Here is a 20,625-nt window from a genome sequence, read left to right as displayed (position 1 = left end):
AGAGGGACTCCATAGACTTGAAGTTAATAAGCTGCCATTCAACAATAGAAAGAACTAGTCTGCTGAGATTTTACCAGGGCTTGTTCCAGTCCATAGCAGCAGGCAGGTATAGGGAGTCAGTCTGTCCCAGGCTGGCAAGGGGGAGGGGGTCTGGGTCTGTCCCAGGCAGGTATAAGGAATTCAGAGGACTATTCAGGCAGATGTAGGGAGTCAGTCTGTCCAGGCAGGTATAAGGGAATCAGGGTCTACCCAGGCAGGTATAAGGGAATCAGGGTCTACCCAGGCAGGTATAAGGAAATCAGGGCCCGTTCTGGGCAGATATAAGGAAATCAGGGCCCGACCTGGGCAGGTGTAAGGGTCAGAGTCTGTTCCTGTATCCTGACACAGCACAGCATGCACTTGCCTCCCTCTGGAATCTTTCGAATCCCAAAGTCTGCAGTTGACACATTTTTGCAGCCTAAGATGGTGATAGGAGCCTCAGCCAGAAAACATGCTGGTTTAAAATATTTATTGATTAAAAAAAACTTTAAAATCTTATACAAAGATGATGAGAAAAATCTCATGCAAACTTTGGGCATACAATAAAAATAACTCAAATAGTAATATGATGATTTTGTACAAAATAATTCTTTTTAAGAAGGACCTCTGACAGCCGGCGTGGCTCCCTTTTCCGCTGGCCGGGACACATTTTCAGAGAAGCCAGTCACACTTAGCCACCTGCAGATGATCACGATCCACAAGGGTGTCAAATGTCTGGTTGTCACTGTGATGAATAAGGGGACCCATTTCTACTACTCAGGAAACAAGGGGCCTTGACCTAGGAACACCACGGGAGGTCTGCACAAAGGGGTGACTCACAAAACTCTCGGGGAAGTTCTAGACAGTCCTTCTGAGTGGAAGCAGCACCTCGAGATGACAACGAACATTTCCTGCTTCTTCCTTGCCACAAACCTGCAGTGGGTTTATAATTTGTGTATATTACAAGTAATTTGCATAATTAAAACACTTAAGGACTCCACATCTCATGGCAATTAGAAATGCATCAAACTGGGAACAATGTACAAAAGAGGGAGCTTCAATATGAAACAGTAATTCTCTGAGAACATCCGGCGCCCTGGCTGCCTGGGCTGTGCAGAGCAGCCGGCCACCGCCACCTCCTGTCTCTCTCCTCATGCGCACACTCAGCTGCCTGTTGTCATATTGCGTTGTGCAGACTCATCTCATTTTCCGGAGCCTGAGTCTGTTTTCCTTGTCCCGTTTCTTTAGAATAAGTATGAACTGGTTGAAAAAGTGCTCCTGATCCTTCCGCTTCTGAACAAGCCGAAACCTCTGATCCCGGCCGTACTTCTCGGCAAACTCTTTAAATGTGGTCCTGAAAGACAAAGAATTTCTGAGACTTCTTCCTAGAAAAGGAGGCCTGTTTTCCCTCAACAGGACAAACAAGCTCCCTGGGACAGGACTCCTGCCAGCTAACAGGCTGAGAGGGGCTGGGTCCTGATTTGACTCTTGCCTATATCTCTGGCCTCAGGAGACCTGTCTCTAATGCTGCTGGAGTCATGCATGCCTCGGCTCTGACCTCTCAATGAGCTTCCTCCTGCTATAGGACATCACACATACTGGTACTGTGTAACAAGGCTTCCCCATCCCCCATTCTCCTAGTTGGTACCCATTCTTCCTTAGGAGCCCTGGTCTTCTTTGGGAAGCTCGTGTCCTCTAGAGACCCAGAGAGTGATGAAACACTCTTTTGGGTCCCTTCACATGGAATGTAACTGGACCTTCCTGCACTGTGGTAGGGACACTGTTATCTGCTTGGCTCTCTACTCTCTGCTGACACTGAGTATCAAACCACGGCCAGCAGGTAGGAAGTGTTTGGTTCTCCGTGCAGCAAACATCCTGTCTCCAGACGAGGGATCCTCTGAGGAAGCCTCAGAGGCCATCCCTACCTGATCAGTAAAGACAGATCTACCAGCCATGGAAACTTAAGGTCTTAAGAGCTACACCAGAATCTGGAGAGGCTGGGGTCCCAACCCGCACGGCTCCAACATGGAGCTTCCAGGAGTGGCAGATTCAGACGGGGCAAGAGCCCAGGATCTGGCACTAGTCAACCAGCCCTCCACCTGGTCACAGTTATTCTGTGTCTGTCACCCAGAGTCCCCACCATGGAAGATGGTTGACTGTGAACACACAGTGTGCATAGAAAATCACTCTTTGTTCAGGAAACCATTGTTTTCTTGCTCAATTGTCTTTATAGAGAAGTTTACATTTTCCTCCACACATGTAATTATTGTGTTAAATTATTGCAGCTTTTAGTCATTCACACACAAATCACAAGAGCACATGGGTATGGCTGTTAAAAGAACGGTCCTAGGACTTGGATCTGCATTGTCCTCTTTCCATCCTCACCCCGCTGCTAGCTCCTTGCTCTGCCCACAGGGAGCACTTGCTTAATGGGTTCTCTGAAAGGAAAGTGTCTTTCTCTGGCTTCCCTCTTCTTCACTCCCTCGTTCCCCCTCCATTCCCACGTCCCTGCTTCTTCCTCTAGTCGGGTAACAGCTGTGCTAGCCTCCCACTTTTGTTAAGGCCTTTTCCAGGTTGACAGCCCATGATGCTCCCACCCAGATCACCTTTGCGGCATCTCTGCAGAGAAACGTCATAGAAGGGGAGGAGAATGACAGCTGTATCTCAGCTATGTTGAGGGGTAGTGCTGGCTTTCTGCTGGATCTGGGAAGTTCAGAAGGTCATCAGAGTGATGGCCATGCACCTGTAGCCACAACAAGTTGGCACCAGCCTTCCCTGTGCCCCACAGGTATATCTGATCAGGGAGGAATGTACGCTAAGCTACCCAAGTACGTGAGATTGGCCCCTTGCTGCTCTGGTCCCGCAGGTTCTCAGGAGGGACTTGAGACAGGCCATCAGAGTCAGCATGAACAGTAAGTAGCCAAGAGCACTAGAGGCCAGAGCAGCTACTTCTGAAAACACTCAAAATAGGCTGGGCTAAGCCCACCCCAAGACTGACATGTCTACCTCTTAGGAGAACAAGGTGACCATGAGGGAAGAGAAAAGGGACATCCTAGAAGCAGATCTGGCTTCTTTAAAAGTTATAAACAGCTTTCTAATTACGAAAGTAATATATGCCCAGTATGCATTAAAATATTCAAATATATTCCACTGTAGTAAGCATTTTACTGTCTGTGTGTTCCCCACAAGTCACGCTGTATCCCTTAAACACACAGCAACATTTACCTACAGCACTGCTGAAGAAGAAATCTAGGATTTAAATAAGAGTTTAAGCCCGTTTGATTTTTCTTACTCATGTTCTGTGTGTGTCTGTACGATGTGTTGGGAATGTATTGTGTGATGTTTATGTAATGAGGTATATGGTATGTGTTTGTGTGTAATGAGGAGAAGGTAATTAGATGTCTTGTGTGTATACATTTGTTGTGGGCTGTGTGGGTATGTGATGTTTGTGGTGGGGTATGTGTGATGGGTATACGTATGTATAGTGAGTTGTGTGAATGCTATTGTAAGATGGAGGGTACATGATGAGTGTGATATGTGTATATGTGTGTGTTGTGGGGTATGGTGTGTGTGTTTGTGATACATGTGACACATGAGGTATGTTTATAATGTGTGCAATGGGTGTGTATGTGTGAGTTGTATGTGAGATCTTTCTCCAATAAGTACACCCTATGCCCCCTCTATCTTCAGGACATATTGTGAGGTTTCAGGATTGACACTAGCACCTACCAATGAGGAGCAGAGAATATCAGCTAAAGCCTTCAACAGCAAAGCAAGGTGACAGCTAGCACTGTTGAGTGTCTTGGGCTGCTCAGGGAGTAAGGGCCACACAACAAGACTTCATGCTATCCTCTCCGTCAATTTTCGAGGTCAGTATCGTTACCTCCATCCAGATGAGACCATAAAAACACATGAATGTCTAGCTCCTTATCCCCGAGTCTGGTTAGACCAGAACTTAAAAACGGTTCCAGAAGGAGATTCCAAACCACTTCTGTGCCTGCCTTCCTCTCATGACCACTCCTGGGTAGATAAGCGAGGCCAGAAACTGACCCAGTACTCGAGGCTCTTTGACTGGAAACCACCCTTACAGATGACTAGGCATAGATTTGTTTTTTTCTTGGCATCCACTGAGGTTCCAGCTGCATTCAACTCTATCCTCTGGATAGCTAGAATGATTTGGGGAGCAATGTGCAGTCAATATTAACTGTGAACTCAAATATGGACCAAACACATTACAGACCATACTATGAATGTCCATGTCTTTGCAGAAAAGAACAACTAATATTCACTTCAAATATAATGTTGCTAGTTACCATTTAAATAAAAATATATAGGCTGGCGAGATGCCTCTGTAGTTAAGAGTGCTGACTAATCAGGCATGAGGACTGGAGTTTGGGCCCCATGTTGTAAGTTAGGTGTAGCCCTGCTCACTTCTATACCATACCATTGAAGAGACAGAGACAGGACAGAGACAGAGACTGGATCACAGAGTGGGGGCCACTGACCTTTTGAAGTCTACAGCAGAAGTACAAAGACTATGGGGGATTCCCCAACAAATCACAATGTCTGCCAGACTGAGAAGTACCAGCTTCCCAAGTGTTCTGTTGTGAACAGGTCTTTAGAGTAAATGTTTCAATGTCTTTGAAATATTAGATGTAATGAAGTAAGTTCTGCAATAATGACACATTTCTGGCCCCACAAAACAACTGGTGTATGTCTCTTTCCATACCTGGGTGATACTTTAGATTCTTCTAGAAGTTTCTTGAATTCTTCTTTGGCTAGCAGTAATTTACTTTTCCTTTCCTTGTATTCTTCTTTTATTCTTGTCTTGACGAACTGTTCAAATATCTTAAAACACATACATGCATGGAAGAAAACCATCATAAAATTGAATGTGAGAAATAAATTCCTATATCCTCAACCAGCACAAAAAAAGTCCAGCATCTGAGGAAAGTGGTTCTTTGTCCTAGCTATAAGATCTATAAGCGAAACTCCAGTATTATAATATTGTCCACAAGACTGTGGACTCTAAGGAACAAACCCCAGTTCCCACAAGGTACAGTGTGCTTCTTCCACACAGCCAATGTTTCTGGGCCAACTATCAATCAGGAGTCCTGGAACAGATTTGGACAGCTCTGTCATGTTCCAGAAGCTAGGAACCCTTCAGCTGCATCCCCTCCTTATTTTGTACTCTGATGTTTGCAGGACACATAACCTACCAGCACTCACATCATCGTCAAAGCATCTTAATCTACTATACCCCTTTCCTGTGGTTCTGCAATTGGCCACAGAATCTCTGAAAATGACACAAATTTGTAAACATAAAAATTCTGGCATCTCTGAGTCATACGCTCTAGTTTCCAGGAAACCTTACTTCTACATGTGGGACTTTGGGGCATGAAGAAGGCTTAGGATCCACCAGGGCCTTCTCTCAAGGATGTCAAGAGATGTCTAGACTGTACCAAGCATCAGCATAGAAATTACCAAGGAAAGTACCTGACCAAAAGTGTATTTTGAATAACGAAACAGCAAACCTTGTTCCCAGTCCAGAGCATAAGAATACTGTCTGGTGTGCAAATCCATTCAACCCTCCAAAGCAGTATTGTGAAAATAGTGTTGTACTGTTTTCTCTTGGGAATCAGGTGTTGCCTAAGATTATAAACCTTCTCTTTGCTACTTCCCATGGACCGTTCTTTCATTATTGTTGCTTGTCTGCCTGTTTCCCTTTTTTGAGGCAGGATCTCGTTTACTCTAGCCTGACTTTGAACTTGTTATGAGCTTCTGATCCTGTCGCTTCCACTTTCTGAATGCTAGGATTGCAGGTGTATGTCACAGCCCCTGCCTGACATATGTACTGCTGGGGATGCAACCCAGGATGTCATGCATGCTGGGCAGGCAAGCATTCCATCAACCAAGTTACAGGCACAGCCCGAATGCTCCTTTTTGTCAGAAGGAGACTATGCATTGCTCTAACATTAGAAAAATTATTGCTTGTAGAATGACCATAAAGTCAAGGATCGGGAAGGACAAAGCTGTTCTAATCATAATGCTATCCAAGCATCCAGAACACGAAAAATTAAACTGAAGACCATTTAAATATTTATGCAAACTATCAAATAATCAAACTATCAAGTAAAACTATCAATAAAAATTCACTTGCAATTTCACCAGTACAGACCATATCAATCCATGTAAATCTGAGGTGTCCACTGGTCCCCAGCATCCCTGCCAGGTAAGGGAGAGGGAATAGAAAAGATGGTACCTTAAACCCATCACTGTCTCTGTTCTGATGTTATCTTACGGTTTCATACCTGTCTGTTTTGTTTCTTATATTTTAAGAGGGGGAAACAGGGTCTTACTCTGCTGCCCTGGGTGGCCTGGAACTCCCTTGATGCCCCTGCCTTAGCTTCCTGATGCTGCTTGCAACCATGCCCCTGGCTCAGAGCCCTTCTTGACTAGGGATCCTTTTTACAGGATGTTATACGGGAACTACTGCTTGCCTCCAGAGGACTCGGCAGCACAGAGGTGAAATATTCACCGAGTGCAACTTCAATTTTGACCGTGTGCATACACATTTAAGTAAGACTACAATTGGCTTATTTTACCTTCAAGGCAAATAGTGAAGTGTGCTCTCCAGCGGACCTCTAATCTAAATAGATAGAAGAAGCAAATGCAGAGCCGTTATCCAAATAAAAACACGTGGCTCCATCATCACCCAAGTTTTGCTCTATTCATTTTAAATGTGGGCAGAAAGGTTGGCCGACTGTGGGACCGGAACGTAGGAGAAATGCCCACACACCTCCCTGCCTAGAATCGTTTATCTACCTAATCAAATTATTCCCTTTTCTCCTTTTCCTCTGTTGCTTTATTTAAGCTGCCATAACTCGACATAGCAGATATATTTCCCCGCTAACAAATTACACCAGTTTTACCCAAATTGGAGCACGACTTTTTAAAAGAGAGCACTGGCCATTATCTCGTTTTCCGTAGGCTCTGGTGTAATAAAATGAAAAACTTCTTGTTACCATAGAAACCGGACTGATTAGCACTCCCCTGGCCTGGTTCTCTGTTTAGGCTCACTCCATCTCCTTTGCAACCCTGGTAACTTCACACCAGGAGCCTTAGCTTTCCCCTGTGAAAACATTGCCACGGGAGGGCTGTGTGTATTCCATTTGATGCTCGTTCTCCAATCCATTTGTAATCTGGACTATGCTTTCTCAGAGAGGCCCAGACACTGCTCTTTCTTCACAGGCGGTTGCTATGCCACTGATTGTACCATCGCAGTAGGGACACGAGCATTAGACCAGAATGTTCTCCGGAGGACCCGGAGCATGAAGACCACAAGGCTGGCTTCCTTCCCATTGCAGCACATTAAGACAGTGCTGACATCCTCCTTGGCAATTTCACAGGGATTTCTGAAAATTTTGGCTAAACAATGGACTCTTGGTATAAGATGATTCAAGATGCAGAAGCCATGCCTAGGCAAGTGTTGACTCCCAAAGCAGGGACAAATGTGACAGCCCTCTCAGGGTGGCATCTGCTCTCTCTGACCAGGGTCTATGGAAGCCTAGTCTCTAACTTCCTGGGCTGATCTGATATAGAATGTTCTGTCCTTAGACACCAGGAAGTAGATGATGGCTATTGACGTCCTGTCTACGAACAAACTCCTTCCTCCTGGGCACTTGCTCTTCTAGACCTCCTAAGGGATGTCACTTAAGGATCAAACTGAAATTATCAGAGAGCCTCTAACTCAACAGGGCTTATATTTTTTAGCTACTTCTGAAATGATGCTAGCCTCTAAAAGGTATAAATGGCATGCAGAAAGCGAGTAGACACACACCAACAAGAAAGCAAAGTCAACCCCCGCCCCGACACACACACACAAACAAAACAGCTCTTTGTAAAAGCACAGCCTATATGTTTATAGGCAGGTTTGACACATTAGCTGTTTGCAATGACTCTTCACACACAAGGCAAGGCTGCCTCGGGATCTCACAGCATCTTACGGTGTAGATGAGCTTTCCCTCCTACAAAGCGCAATTGAATTTTTTGCTTTTTAATAATGCAACAAAATGGTGAAATAGTATCAATTATTAAAATCTAAAGTTTTCTTTAGCTATAGGAGAAAACACATGTAACCAAAACTCAGCTCACTAGATTATGGGCTTAGTGTCCTCACATACTTTAAAGTTTTTCTGGAAAAAATAAAAACTCTGTGAAAAGAATCTATGTCAAGTTGCTGAAAGGACAAAGGTGGAGATTCTAGCTGGCCAGTTCAGGGCCCCCCACCCAATCTGTTGGAGGAAGAGTTGCTAGCTGTGGAGCAGGGGGGACATAGGGTCCCAGGCTACCTGAGACCACCTGGGGGCTTCATTTACACCATATCATGTCTGCTTATAGCCACTGACAGACTTGACTATAAAGTTGCATATCAATGACTTGTCCAGGTCGTGATAAGAATCTGTCAGCTCGCACATCACTGGGTTCCTGGAGATCCTTGGCAATGACCCTCCTTTCTGCTAACACTGAAGCTCCTCCTTCTTCTTCAGGTGCTTTGTGTAGGAATATACACGGGGGTGGGAGGGTCTCACGAGGAGTCTGGGCAGGTCTGAGACTACGGGTACAGCTCTCTGTCTTTATAGTTCTTCCCTTCATTCTGCCTCACAGCCTTAGCTAAGTTGTGATGCCCTCAGCCCCTCCCTGGCTCCCCATCATTCCTCTGTCTATAGAATCTGGAAAGGCAGAGTTGGCTCTGTGAAGTTCTTCACCAATAAGCCTGAGCAGACCTCTGGCAAGTCATTCTTGTAAAGAGCCTGGTGTGTCCACTCCAGGTCAACCTCACCTTTTCTGGAACCTGTTTTCTGGAGCGCTATCTTTTCCTTTCCTTGACTCTGTTCCCTAGACTCTCCTGGTTTCCCTGTAACAATATAACACCTTAGGTAGGTGGTGGTGCTGTCCACACACTGAGTCATTTGGAATGATCCAGGCTTTGCACTTCCATCTTAGGCTCAGTCATTCCCTGCAGGAGTCACTACCAGGCAGAACAGCTCCAGGCCTGAGCCTCCTCTGTCCATATGGCGACACTCCCAAGCCCTCAGACTGGTAGGGAACCAAGCAGCCTCTCAGCTCCGTTTCCAGCCCCCATCTCACCTCGCCCCAGCATTACCTGCTTGCGTTCCTCCGAGTTTAGCAGGAGATATCGTGGGTCAAACACAATTTTATGCAGTTCTTTCTCCCAAGTAGAAAATGCTGACACCTGGAGAAAGATATTCGATAGAGCTGCTGTTAGCATCCAATACTGAGCCTGGAGTGCGCTGAAATGATCAATGGTTCAAAAAAAAAGGCAGCATTAAGGTGCAATGGATTCAGAGAGGTGTGCTGGGTAAGAGCGGGGGACACATCCAACATACCATGAAAATCAATATGAAAAACATTAGAAAATTTAATTTCCAGATGTCCGACACAACTGGTATCTTCCAGAAGCCTGCCCTGATCCACAAGCATGGGTTCCTGCAGGACGAGCACGAGGCATTTCACTGTCATGTCTTGAATGGTGAGAGGAGGCTCCTGGAAGTTTTCAGAGCCCTGCATGCTACAGCCGTGTAGGAAGGTCTGCAAACAGTCTGGTCTTGGTGGAATTTCATCTGATCTTTTAAAATTTACATTTAGTTGTTCTCTTTCTATTTTTAAAGTAAGGTTGCTTGTTTTGTTTTTTTTTTTTTTTTACAGTAGTTTTCAGATTTATAGAAAATGTGGAGACTATTACAGGAAGTCCCCATATCTCCCTCCAGGTGTCCTTTATCATTGAATCTTCTATCAATGAGCTTGGCGAAGCACTGTAAAAACTAGATGGCCATTTTAAACAAAAGCCCCCAGATCATGTGAATTTCTTTGGCTATCTTGATTTTTTTTTCTGTCTTAGAGTTTCGTGGCACAATGAGTCTCATGTTTGCTGAGTTCCCCTACATTGGGTCATTTCCCAGACTCTCCTTGTTTCTGATTGGTCCTGGGCAGGCACGCTGCTCTGGTCTTCTCCAGAACTCCTTCAGGTTGGGGGATGACCGCAGAGCCAATGTTCTGCTTCCGTCTACCCCATCCCTGTGACTCACTGCTGATGGGACCCAGGCCTCAGGCTGAGGTGTGGGCCCAGTGTCCCCTGGACAGGTAGGTCACTTTTTGGCACTTTGCATACTATACTTTGGCAGGAGCAGTATGCCATGCATGTAGGAAATCATACTCTGCCTCTATGGGTGATTTGGAATCCTTTGGGTGGGATATCCCTCCATATCTCTGGTATCTTATTATTCAGCCTTTCTCTATAGCTAGGATGAGGGGTGTGTGGCTCCCCCCCCCCAGTCACGGTCCTGTGCTGCCTTATTTTTATTGCTGTTCAGCTACTTCAACTCCAGCTACCGAGAGCTCTATGGTTGTGCCACAGATATCTGCCATGCTCCTATCCTGCCTTGAAGGCATTACTTCATTTGCTGGTTTTTCCCAGGCTCCAGGCTCCTCTGTGCACTGCGTGTCTTAGCGTTTCAATCAGCCAACTTCTCAAAAGTCCTGGTTTTCTTAATCAGAGAACAGAAATAAAAGCCAACACCTGGGCATTGGTACATCACCGCCGAGCAACTCTTGCCTCTAAACTCTCAGCTGATAAACAAGGGAATGTTTAAGTCATTTAAAAATAATTTGTTCATTTAAAAACATCGACTTAATATTGACTCTGCCTTGGCCCCACGCTGTGTACTGAGAATGTAGAGAAAATAAATCAAGACCCTGGTATCAGAGAGGCCCTGGTCTTGGGTAACACAGATGAGGGAACTAAGAGGCTCCCAAGGACCATTCTGAAACACAGATACTCATTCAGGCTGAGGAAGGAAGCTGGGAGGATGCTCCAGGGTCAGCTGTACATGGTTGTGAAGGGCAACACTCATGAGTTAATGAGAAGGTGGGAATTCAAGGGGCTGGACAAGGTTGGGGGGTGTAAGAACTTCTGGAAGGCTGGAGACAAGCACAGGCACAGTGACTCATGCAGGAGACTCTGAAATGGTTACAGCCTCAATGCTATCCTGAGGACCATGGGATGAGAAAGATCATGTCTGGCTCACACTTGGAGAAACCATAGAGATCTGGTAGGGGTAGGATCCTGGGCAGGAAAGGGAGGAAAACTCCCCGAAAGTTAACACAACAAAATCCATTCATGATGTTTTGATTTTTGTGTTTTGAGCATGTGTTACCCAATTCACAGAGCCATTTGTGGAGGCCATAGAAGCTTCCAGAGACAGCAGCTAGTTGGAGGAAGTAGGTTACCATGGGATGTCTTTGAATGGCAGGAACCATTTGAGGCTTTTGAACAGGACCCCTGGTTCCTGCTGTTTCCTGTTCCATGGTGGTATGAATGACCACAGAATCCTGTCACCAAGGACAGAACTGCTCTTTCATGGGCTCCCCACTAGGGTGGAAGAAATCCCTCTGAAACCCCAAGCCAAGGTAAACTGGGCTCCTGTAAGGACAGCAGTTACAGAGGCACAAAGGACTAATCCTGAGTGAGGACCCACTTCTACCAACACATGTATGTTTGTACATCATGCCAGAGAGATCTTCTCCATCAACAATTCTGTCTTTAATAATCAGCATTCTTTCTGTATATCCCACTAACCCTTTCACTGGCAAAGTGACCCAAGTCTACACAGGACTTTTCTCCATGACTAAGCATGTGGTACAATGTTGATGTCATGGGGAACAGAGGCAGAGTGGCTGGGGGAGTGACTCCCATAGGAGAATCTAAAGCAATGATGGACAGAGCTGTGGCCAGACTCACCCAGCTCAGCCAGATGGGCTCATTCTACTGTGGGGACCACCTGTGAAGGTTCCTTCAGAGAGGGCTGAGGATGGCTATCGAGTAGGTCATATACCCAACTGTGACAGGGTGTCTAGATTTTAGGAGATCTAGAGGTGTTAGAAGGAGGTATAAAAATACATGTATAAAGCTTCTCAGGGGAGTCTGTCATCCACGAGGAAGGCAAAAAAGAAAAAAAAGAAACTTGTATTTTGGCTACAATTTATAGTGATAAACCAACCTGGTCATCTCACCCATGGCCATGCTGACAGGTCCCATGAGTTCACATGGGTCTCAGCTCCAGAGCTCATGGTTGAGAACATGGATCATCCTCCACATACCCCACCCACACCTAAGGAAGAGGCTGCTCAGCTATAGGACCACGTTGGCATGCTACCCACCCTGTGAGTTCAGAGACCCAGGCCACTACTTCTGCTTTTCCTGATAGTGTCACTACCCTCTCCTCTCGACCCCTGATGCTTCCTTGACTATCTAGCATGTTCCTTGATTTGGTCTCAAATGGTTGAATTCTTCAATCCCATTTAGGCCACTCCCCATGGTGTTTCCCCTGTGTCTGACTGGGACATGTGTCCCCTCCCCAGTCCTCTCTGTAGCCTCGCTCTGTGACCCCTTCTGATATCCAGAGGACCTGAGCATGTCAAGTCACTGTGTAGATGGCTACTACTGCCTATATCAGTGGGACAATCTTAGTGGTTCTAGTTCTCCTCACTTTTCACAGAACCCAATGCTCAGTGTCACCTGCTGTCATCAGAACCCTGAGAATGTAGACAGTGTTCCTCACGACCCAAGGTGAGTGGTCCTTTCTCTACGTCCAGCAACTCTTCCTAAGGATGACAGTTGGGTATCCTCTGCTTTGTCTCTGCCGTCTGAGTCACCAGATGCTTCATCACTTCCACAGTAGAGGAAACTAGAGTTGTGTGTCCTGCAGCCAGGCCCTGAGAGGGAGCCACATGGTTAGCTGTGACTGGGGAGGGATGGCCATCCCTGAAAGGCGTAACCATCGCATTGGAGCTGGCATTGAGGAGCCATCCGGGCAATAACTGGTTAGTATGAGGGTCCCCGAGACTGCAGACCCTGTGTGGTACTATGACTTGAGGAGCTAGTGCTGAACAGGACACGGGTACAGGGAAATACCCCATTCAGGAGAAGCCGGTGGCCTGTTTGCAGCTCCAGGAGCTTGGGTTTTCATAGTATTGAGATCCCCATTTGTTCAACCTGTAAAGACAACCTTGTAGAAAAATTCAGAAATGTTTCCCAGATGGAGTAGCAAGATAGCAACCCCAGGTTGTAGCATCTGGTAATGGTCACCTGGTATTTGGGTAAAAAAAAAAGTCATCTCCAAGTAGTTCCCCTCAGCCAACATCCTTTGTCCCACTCACAGCCTGAGCCTTCACCAACAACTCTCTATCTGAATCCTCAGTTCATCACCTCTTCAGCTGGGCACCCAGCAACCTCCTGGTTGGAGCCTACATCTCTTCTCAGCTTTAATGTGGCTGCTCCCTAGACAGCCTGGATGTGACCTGCGTCTTTTGTGGGCCCCATGTACTCCTAAGCGTTCACTCCAGGCAAAGAGAGTTTGCAGAGGACAAGACCCTTCGAAGTATGCCAAAGCCTGGCAGCCGCCCAGCTCTCCTGTCTATAGATGAGTAGGGGAGGCCCCATCAGACCTTCCAGGGAGTGATCGAGGACTTGTGTATGGAAAAGAAGTACCGTCTGGAAGGGGAGCATTTACAAGGAGCAGCCAGAGTAAATCACTCCATCTCCATCCCAGCATTAGCCAAACCTCTCCAGAAACTGAGGAAATCGGATTTTGTGCTACTCCTGGGGATGATTCAGCTTTGAGACAAATGGATTTCATTTAAACAAAGTAGTCAGGCATGTTTGGAGATGGCCAAAAGTGCAAGGATGCAGGTCTCATCCGCCACTGACAGCCCCCGGCCATCTGGGGTTATTAATGTGGGTCAGACCTGAGCAGGCGTGTGGGAGTGACCAGGGCTGTCATTAACCACCCTGTCATAGCAAAGAGAATATTCCTTTCATCTTTCCAGCTAAAAAGTCTTGTATTTTCCAATCCTTGGACCACAAAGAATCTGGGGATCCCAGATGCTCAGGGGGAGAAAAAAGTGCTGGCACCGAGGTAGTAGCTGTATGATAAATTCCTGCCCATAAGGAGATCTTGGCAGGGTAGAGGATCTAGGCACTAGCAGTCCCATCTGATGCCTGCACTGGGGTGCCAATCGTTCCTGCAGGAGTCTGTGACCTACAGCATCTCTACATGTATCTGTATTGCCCCTCTGCCATACACAGGGCTCAAGCCTGTGATCTTTGGACATCACTGATGGCAACTGACAGCTGGACTAGCATTCAGGAGCTGGAACCTCTTCAAATACTTTATTTCCATCTCAGACACAAACCCATTTACTTCAGACACTAATGTTCCTTACCAAATTTGATTACCAAGCACTGTCTTGTCTCTCTTGATTCCCTGGTACATTGAGATGCCCGCCTTAAACTGGGCTTCAACTACTTAGCCAATTAGAAATGACTTCTCCTTCATTAGTTACAAACTACCCTGCAAGGAAGTGTTCTGACTCCAGGCCACTCTACTTCTGACAGTACCATGGACCTCTAAAGCAAAGCCTGCCTCTGTCACAGTCTCCCCAAAGGGCTCACCCTTTCCTTCAGTCCCAGGCCCATGAGCAGGGCTAAAGAAAGAAAAGGACTGGTATTTCAAGCCCCTTCCTAGACTCTAATACAATGAATCATTAAAGTTTTATTCACTGTAAAAATATGGTAATTATTTTATATTGATTAAAAAACACAGGAAAAACAGACATGTATGCAGAGTGGCCTGTGGTTATGGCTGCTGAGAGACCCCTGGGTCTCTTGGTCATGGATGTGTCCCCGAATCCTCTCTTCTCAGTGCTTTGCTGGCCCGTCTTCTCCCTTCTATCCCCTCCTGATTCTCAGGCAAGGATACAGAAGTCCTTCCTCCCTGCGGGATGGATCAGAAGGGCTCCGAAGGAACACAGAAACCACTGGAAACTTGGTCACACTGAAGAAGACTCACAAATGTCTCTCCCTTCAGCTCTGTTGAAATTTGAATGTGAAATGCACCCTCTGCCCACACATAACATACCTACAAGCTCATGTGTTTGTGGTCTCCAGCTGAAGGGGTTATTCTGGAAGATTGTCTGTTCAAATTAACCTTCTCTTCCATTAGCTGCTTTGTTCGAGTATTGTGTTACAGCAACGAGAAAGGTAATTAATGTGTCATAAAGATTCAAATTCCACACAGACTTTGAGAAGCATTGGCTATGTACTCTGTGTCTTCCCAATGTCCTTTCCTGTGGCCTCTCAGCTGCCGTAACTCCCTAAAGGTTTTGTAGAAACAGAATCTTGCTTCTTTGGAATGCTGCTCTCTGTGATAGAGTCCCAGAGCAAGTTTCAGGAGCCTTTGTTTTAGGCTCTGATGTCCCTGAGAAGTACAGGCAGCTGTCGATGGAACCAAAGGCTCGGGCCTGGGGTGGGAGGCCACCTTCTCCACTGCTGAAGCAGAAGTCATGGTCACTGTTTGAGGTCTCTTAAGCACAGCTCTGGCACAAATGTTTGGCATAACTGGTGTATCTGAGGCAGGAGTGCAGAATGGGTAAGCTGGTAAACACAGTGGTACACAGTGTATGGGAGATTCCGACAGAAGCTGCCCAGGTTTCCATGAGATTTCTCTGAATTTAATTTAGAGAAGTGGGTTTCTTCTTGGGTGTGAGTATAGCTCAGGGAGTAGAAGCAGGAATGGTCCCTGGAGTCCAGAAAAGTCCAGATGAGCTCTAAGTAGAGAAATAAGTCCTGGACCACAGGGCAGGGCTGCCACTAGCATGGATACCCTGTCTTCACACTGGGACACAGCACTCTCAGTCTTGCCTCTGGTGCTCACAGTGTTGTACAGCGTTGGCGATTCTATTTTTTATAAAAAGACTTTTACACGGCTATTCCACACACAGCTGCTTCATTTGATCTGAGGATTATTTTCACCTTAGAGACTGTTATCCTATCTTGAAATCCGAGCAAGTGGCCACAGTTCCACAATGGTTTGCAATTTCTTCTAGAGAGAAGGTCCGGGTCACACCTGAGGCGCTACATGGCCAAATCCCAGGGCAGCCGATCCAGGGAATAAGGATGAGGGGCATAGAGGCCAACAGAAACAAATGGACCCAGAGGGCTTAAAAAATACTAAGTAGCAAATGTTTAACCTTCCTGCTATTCAGTGCTGATTGGGTGAGCTGGCAAAATAAACCGTAGGGACTTCTCAGACTTTGCTGGTGGGAGACTATACTGAATTAGAACAGCATCTTCAAAAACAGTGTGATAGCAGAAGTCAAATATTTATATTCAGAAGGAAATAAATCACTCACACACACACACAGAGGTACACACATAGCCACATATTTATATATGTGTGGGTCAATGAATATTATTTAAATAGCAACATTGGAAAATACACCAAATGGATCCCAGCTTTCTAGATTGATAATAAGTGGTATTTCATCAAATATTCCATTGTTCATCAAAAGTATTTTCCAGGGGCTTAGGTATATAACTCAAAGTAGAGAGCTTGCTTGGATTTTGTGAAGCTCTGGGATTGGTCTCTAACACTCACCCCAACACACACACACACACACACACACGGGGGGGGGGGATGTTTCATAACAGTTTATACTAATTTAATTATAAGCTGCTTACAAGAACACACAGTATGTACATATGTTTGTAAATTAAGTTGAATCTTATGGTATTAACTGAAAAAAGAAATTGGTTCGACTGTGTCCAATTGAAACTCAGTATCAGATATACTATAAAAGTCTTTAGTCTTGATTTTTTTAAAGTTTCTTTAAGCTTTATTTTGTATTTTTGGGTGCTGAGGCTGGAACCGAAGGACCATGCATATTCGACACATATGTGCCATCACTGATCCTTTGAAAACTAGGGAGAAAGGTAAGAAATTAAGTTTACTCTGCAGGTAAATAATTGTTTTAGGGTAGGATTTGGGCTGCTTTTCTCTTAGTACTCTTCTGAAAATTGATTGATTTACTGACAAACAATTTGGCATATTCACCTTTTATTTTCTTTGATAAGTATGGGTTATACTGATGTGGGAGGTCCTTTTGTCTTGGTTAATGAATAAATAAACTGCCTTGGCCTGTTGATAGGCCAGAACTTAAGTAGGCAGGGAAGGTAGAACTGAATGCTGGGAGAAAGAAGGGTGGTGAGAGAGAGAGAGAGAGAGAGAGACCATGGAGCCGCCGCCTGAGATAGATGTGCTGAATCTTTGCTGGCAAGCCACTGCCATGTGGTGATATACAGATTAATAGAAATGGGTTAAATTAATATAAGAGTTAGCCAATAAGAAGCTAGAGCTAATGGGTCAAGCAGTGTTTTAATTAATACGGTTTCTGTGTGATTATTTTGGGTGGGCTGGGAACCAACAAGCTTCCTTCCCTGTTACATTATGTCATTTCATTTTATCAGCATGTCCCATGCCCAAGACACTTAAGACCAGTACCAAGAACACAGAGCAGCTATTCTCCCCCTCCCCCAAATTTAAGGACCAGTAGCTGGCACAGGCGCCTGCCCTCTGGACCACCTATGCAGATCACTTCTCCTGTGACCATGATAACAAGCGATGTTTTCAGCACCATCCTGGTGCTGCCAGATCTGTAATGAATGGTAGTCATGTGTGAATGTGACCTGGAAAGGAAGAGGGACCAGACATGCAGCAGGCTGCAGGGTTATACCAATATGCAGACACGTGGGAGGGGTACCCTGTGCCCTCTGCTGTAAGCTGACTGACTAAGGAGCCTCTGTCTGTTCCACACTGGCTTCACAAGGGCTCCATAGTGATCCCTCTGTTCAGTATGTTCAATGACCACTATGTAATGAGTATCCTATTAATCAATCCTTTCTTGTTTTTGACATAATTGTGAACTCAAATTCCAGGGCCTCTCCATAAGTGTCCATAAGGCCCACTCCTTCAGACAGATTCTGGGAGTACCCAGAAGCAAGTCTGAGCCCCTGCATTGCTTGGGTCCAGCACAATGCAAAGGACTTCCCTTTCCAGCCCTGGATAAGCAGCACTGAGCACCAAGGATGCTACAGGAAGAGACTCCCAGCACCCTGTCTCCCGTGGACTCAGTTAAATAGGAAGGGAAAATCCGGCAACCTGCTATTCAATTAAATAGAGCTTTAAAAAAAAGTTCCCCTGTGATTTGTGCTCTTACAAGGACTAAATAAATAAAACAGAAACCTTTATTGAGCCATTTCCTGCTGGTTACAAAAGCACATAACTAGAGCCCCTCCCTAGCCCATAATCCCCTGGGAAAACCCGAGTCCTGTATTTTGAAGATATTAGAAATCCTCCATGCCTGGCTTCATCACTCCATGAGCACACAGGTTTCTGAACTAAGTAGTCAGCAAATGCAATAGAAAAATCTTGTTAATCACTCAGTCCATAAAGTGTGACCTTTCTAACGGCTCATTCTTTAAGCAGCTGGAAGTCTCCTGAGCTGAGCTATCAAACTCTCATGAGCATGAGTGACTTATGAAACTGGCTGGTATATTTTATAAAGTCTGAGTATTGCAGGCGGTAGCATTGCTTTATGACAGTGTTGTAAGCTTAGATTGCCCTGTGCTACTCCAGAACTGAAGGGGCTCTTGGACCTTCTGCAATCGGCACAACATGGGTCCCTTGCTTCTCAAATACCTATTGCTCTTTTTGACTTTTATATAAGCACCTCAAAAGCAAAGTTTAAACTGAATCCCTCAACCTGATAATTTAAGCATACAATCCCTCCAGCAAAGCCCTTTGGAGACTTTCAGTGCTCCATGAGCTTGCCCCACCCACTCCTTTGCCCAGGAAGGCATAGCTGGCTCCTCATTCCATCCCTGCAAGCCGCCAGAAGACTGCATGAGTACACTGAACTCAATGCTTTCCAAAACTTGAAGCTGAAAGTTAGACAAAATGATGGAGTGGACTTCTCCCTTGTATTTCTCAAAAGTTCATGATCAGAGAGATGGCTTAGTAGATAAGGGTTCTTGCTATGGAATCCCAAGACCTGAGTTTGATCCCCTAGAACACACAAGGCAGAAGGAGAGAACAGACATCCTCACATTTGTCCTCTAACCTCAGCATGTTTACTGTGTACTGTGTGGGTCTGTGTGTTACACATGCACACATACACACCCTTGCACAAAAAAATAAGTAAATGGAAAATTTTAAATAATTCATGGTGACACACTGGACCAGCTGGCTAGAACCCTGCAGAAATGATCGTGCATCGTCTTCCTGGCTGGAGGCTGTTTAGAGTAAGGGAGGAGGTGGAGTTGGTCTAATGGCATGAGAAAATCTCCAGGAATCTTGGAGCCATGAGGCCAAACACAGGAACTCAGCCCTGGGGAGATGGATGTGATGCTCTGTTCTCCTGATGGCCCCCACCCCTTCCTACTGCTGTTCTGTGGGGGCAAGAGCGCAGAGTCAGCAAGCAAACCTCAGCCCTTACAGGGAACACCCCTTCCTCACACACTCCATAGGCTCCTCTGGTGCTTGCATGAGCCGATTATGCACAAGGAGTAAGATATCAGTCACAGCCTAAACAATACTCTGGAATACTCTGGAAATCCCAGGGAAATGGCCCAGCATATCCTGGTGCCATGGGATCTAGTATGGGAAGAACAGTTGCACCACGGCAGGAACAGGAGCCCACATGGAGTGTCCCAGGGCAGACTGAGGACGAAGTTCAAATGAAGGAACCCAATTGAAGACTTGTACAATGAATTTACCACTCTGTTCTACTTTTAGGATAGATAGGAGTAACTGGCCTGAATCGATTCATTCTTGGCCTTTTCAGTGTCTGAGACTGAGAACTGAGGTTTGCTTCTAGATGACGGTACATAAATAGGTATACATGCTCACATTCATAATACCAAAAGAGAGAAAACTGCCAGAAAGGCAGGTGGGAGAGGATGCTTTCCTGCTCAAGTCACGAGGCAGGCGCTATCCCTGCCTACATCCTTCCTTCCCTTGGCCAGCACCCAGAGTCCAGCTGGGCCTGGCCTGCCATGGGAGTGATGACCCGGCGCTTGCCCTCTCCCCAGTCCCTGCTCAGCAGCCTCTCTGCATCTGCTGCAGAGAAGGCAAAGGTGTTTCCAGGAAACAGCCTGGCAGGGAGAAGCTTGCCACTGCAGAGTTTGGGAATTTGCTTTGGATTCACAAGGCCATTACCGTATTCATTACAATTACCTCACACAGTCTTCATTACTGCCTTCTGTGTTCTACCGCACTCTGTGAAGAAACCCAACTGGGCTACAATATTGTACTGGCTCAGTTTTATGCCCAAAAGCCAAAGTAAGAAATAAAAGTCCTGGTTTCGCATACAGTTTCCTACACTCAAAACGAGATTCAGAAATCACTTTATTTAAAAACAGTCTAATTAATCCAGAAGTGTGCGATCCCCTGTGGGGTTAAGATACACATAGGGGGTCATCCCTGAGGTTTGGGCCCTGAAGCCTGACCTGAGGATGGCAGAAGTCTTTCCCACACTGGCTGGTGTCCCTCCAACTGTTCCAGCAGCCCATGCCTTCAAGCCCCCTCTTTAAGAAAGGAAGCAGAAGCAGCTCCTCCTGGGGTTTGCTCGGGCCTCAAATCCTTCATCTCCTAAACACCCATCAGCCTAAGCGCAGGTACAGTGGGGAAG

General features: G+C 45.9%; 1 protein-coding gene across 1 annotated transcript in view; it reads right to left on the bottom strand.

Moving 5' to 3' along the window:
• Positions 1–491: 491 nt before the first annotated feature.
• The window catches only part of Tcerg1l (transcription elongation regulator 1 like), a 184,150-nt gene continuing 164,016 nt past the window's right edge, over positions 492–20,625 (bottom strand). The window contains exons 10-12 of the mRNA XM_057779012.1: positions 9,185–9,274; positions 4,748–4,866; positions 492–1,372 (exon numbers count right to left, since the gene is read on the bottom strand). Coding sequence (XP_057634995.1) covers positions 1,216–1,372; positions 4,748–4,866; positions 9,185–9,274 — 366 coding nt within the window. The 3' untranslated portion in view covers positions 492–1,215. The remainder of the gene's footprint in view (positions 1,373–4,747; positions 4,867–9,184; positions 9,275–20,625) is intronic.

Source organism: Chionomys nivalis, chromosome 8 (genome assembly GCF_950005125.1).
Source record: "Chionomys nivalis chromosome 8, mChiNiv1.1, whole genome shotgun sequence".
Lineage (NCBI taxonomy): Eukaryota > Metazoa > Chordata > Mammalia > Rodentia > Cricetidae > Chionomys > Chionomys nivalis.
Note: the sequence above shows the minus strand (reverse complement) of the source record. Positions and strands in the feature narration are given on the sequence as shown.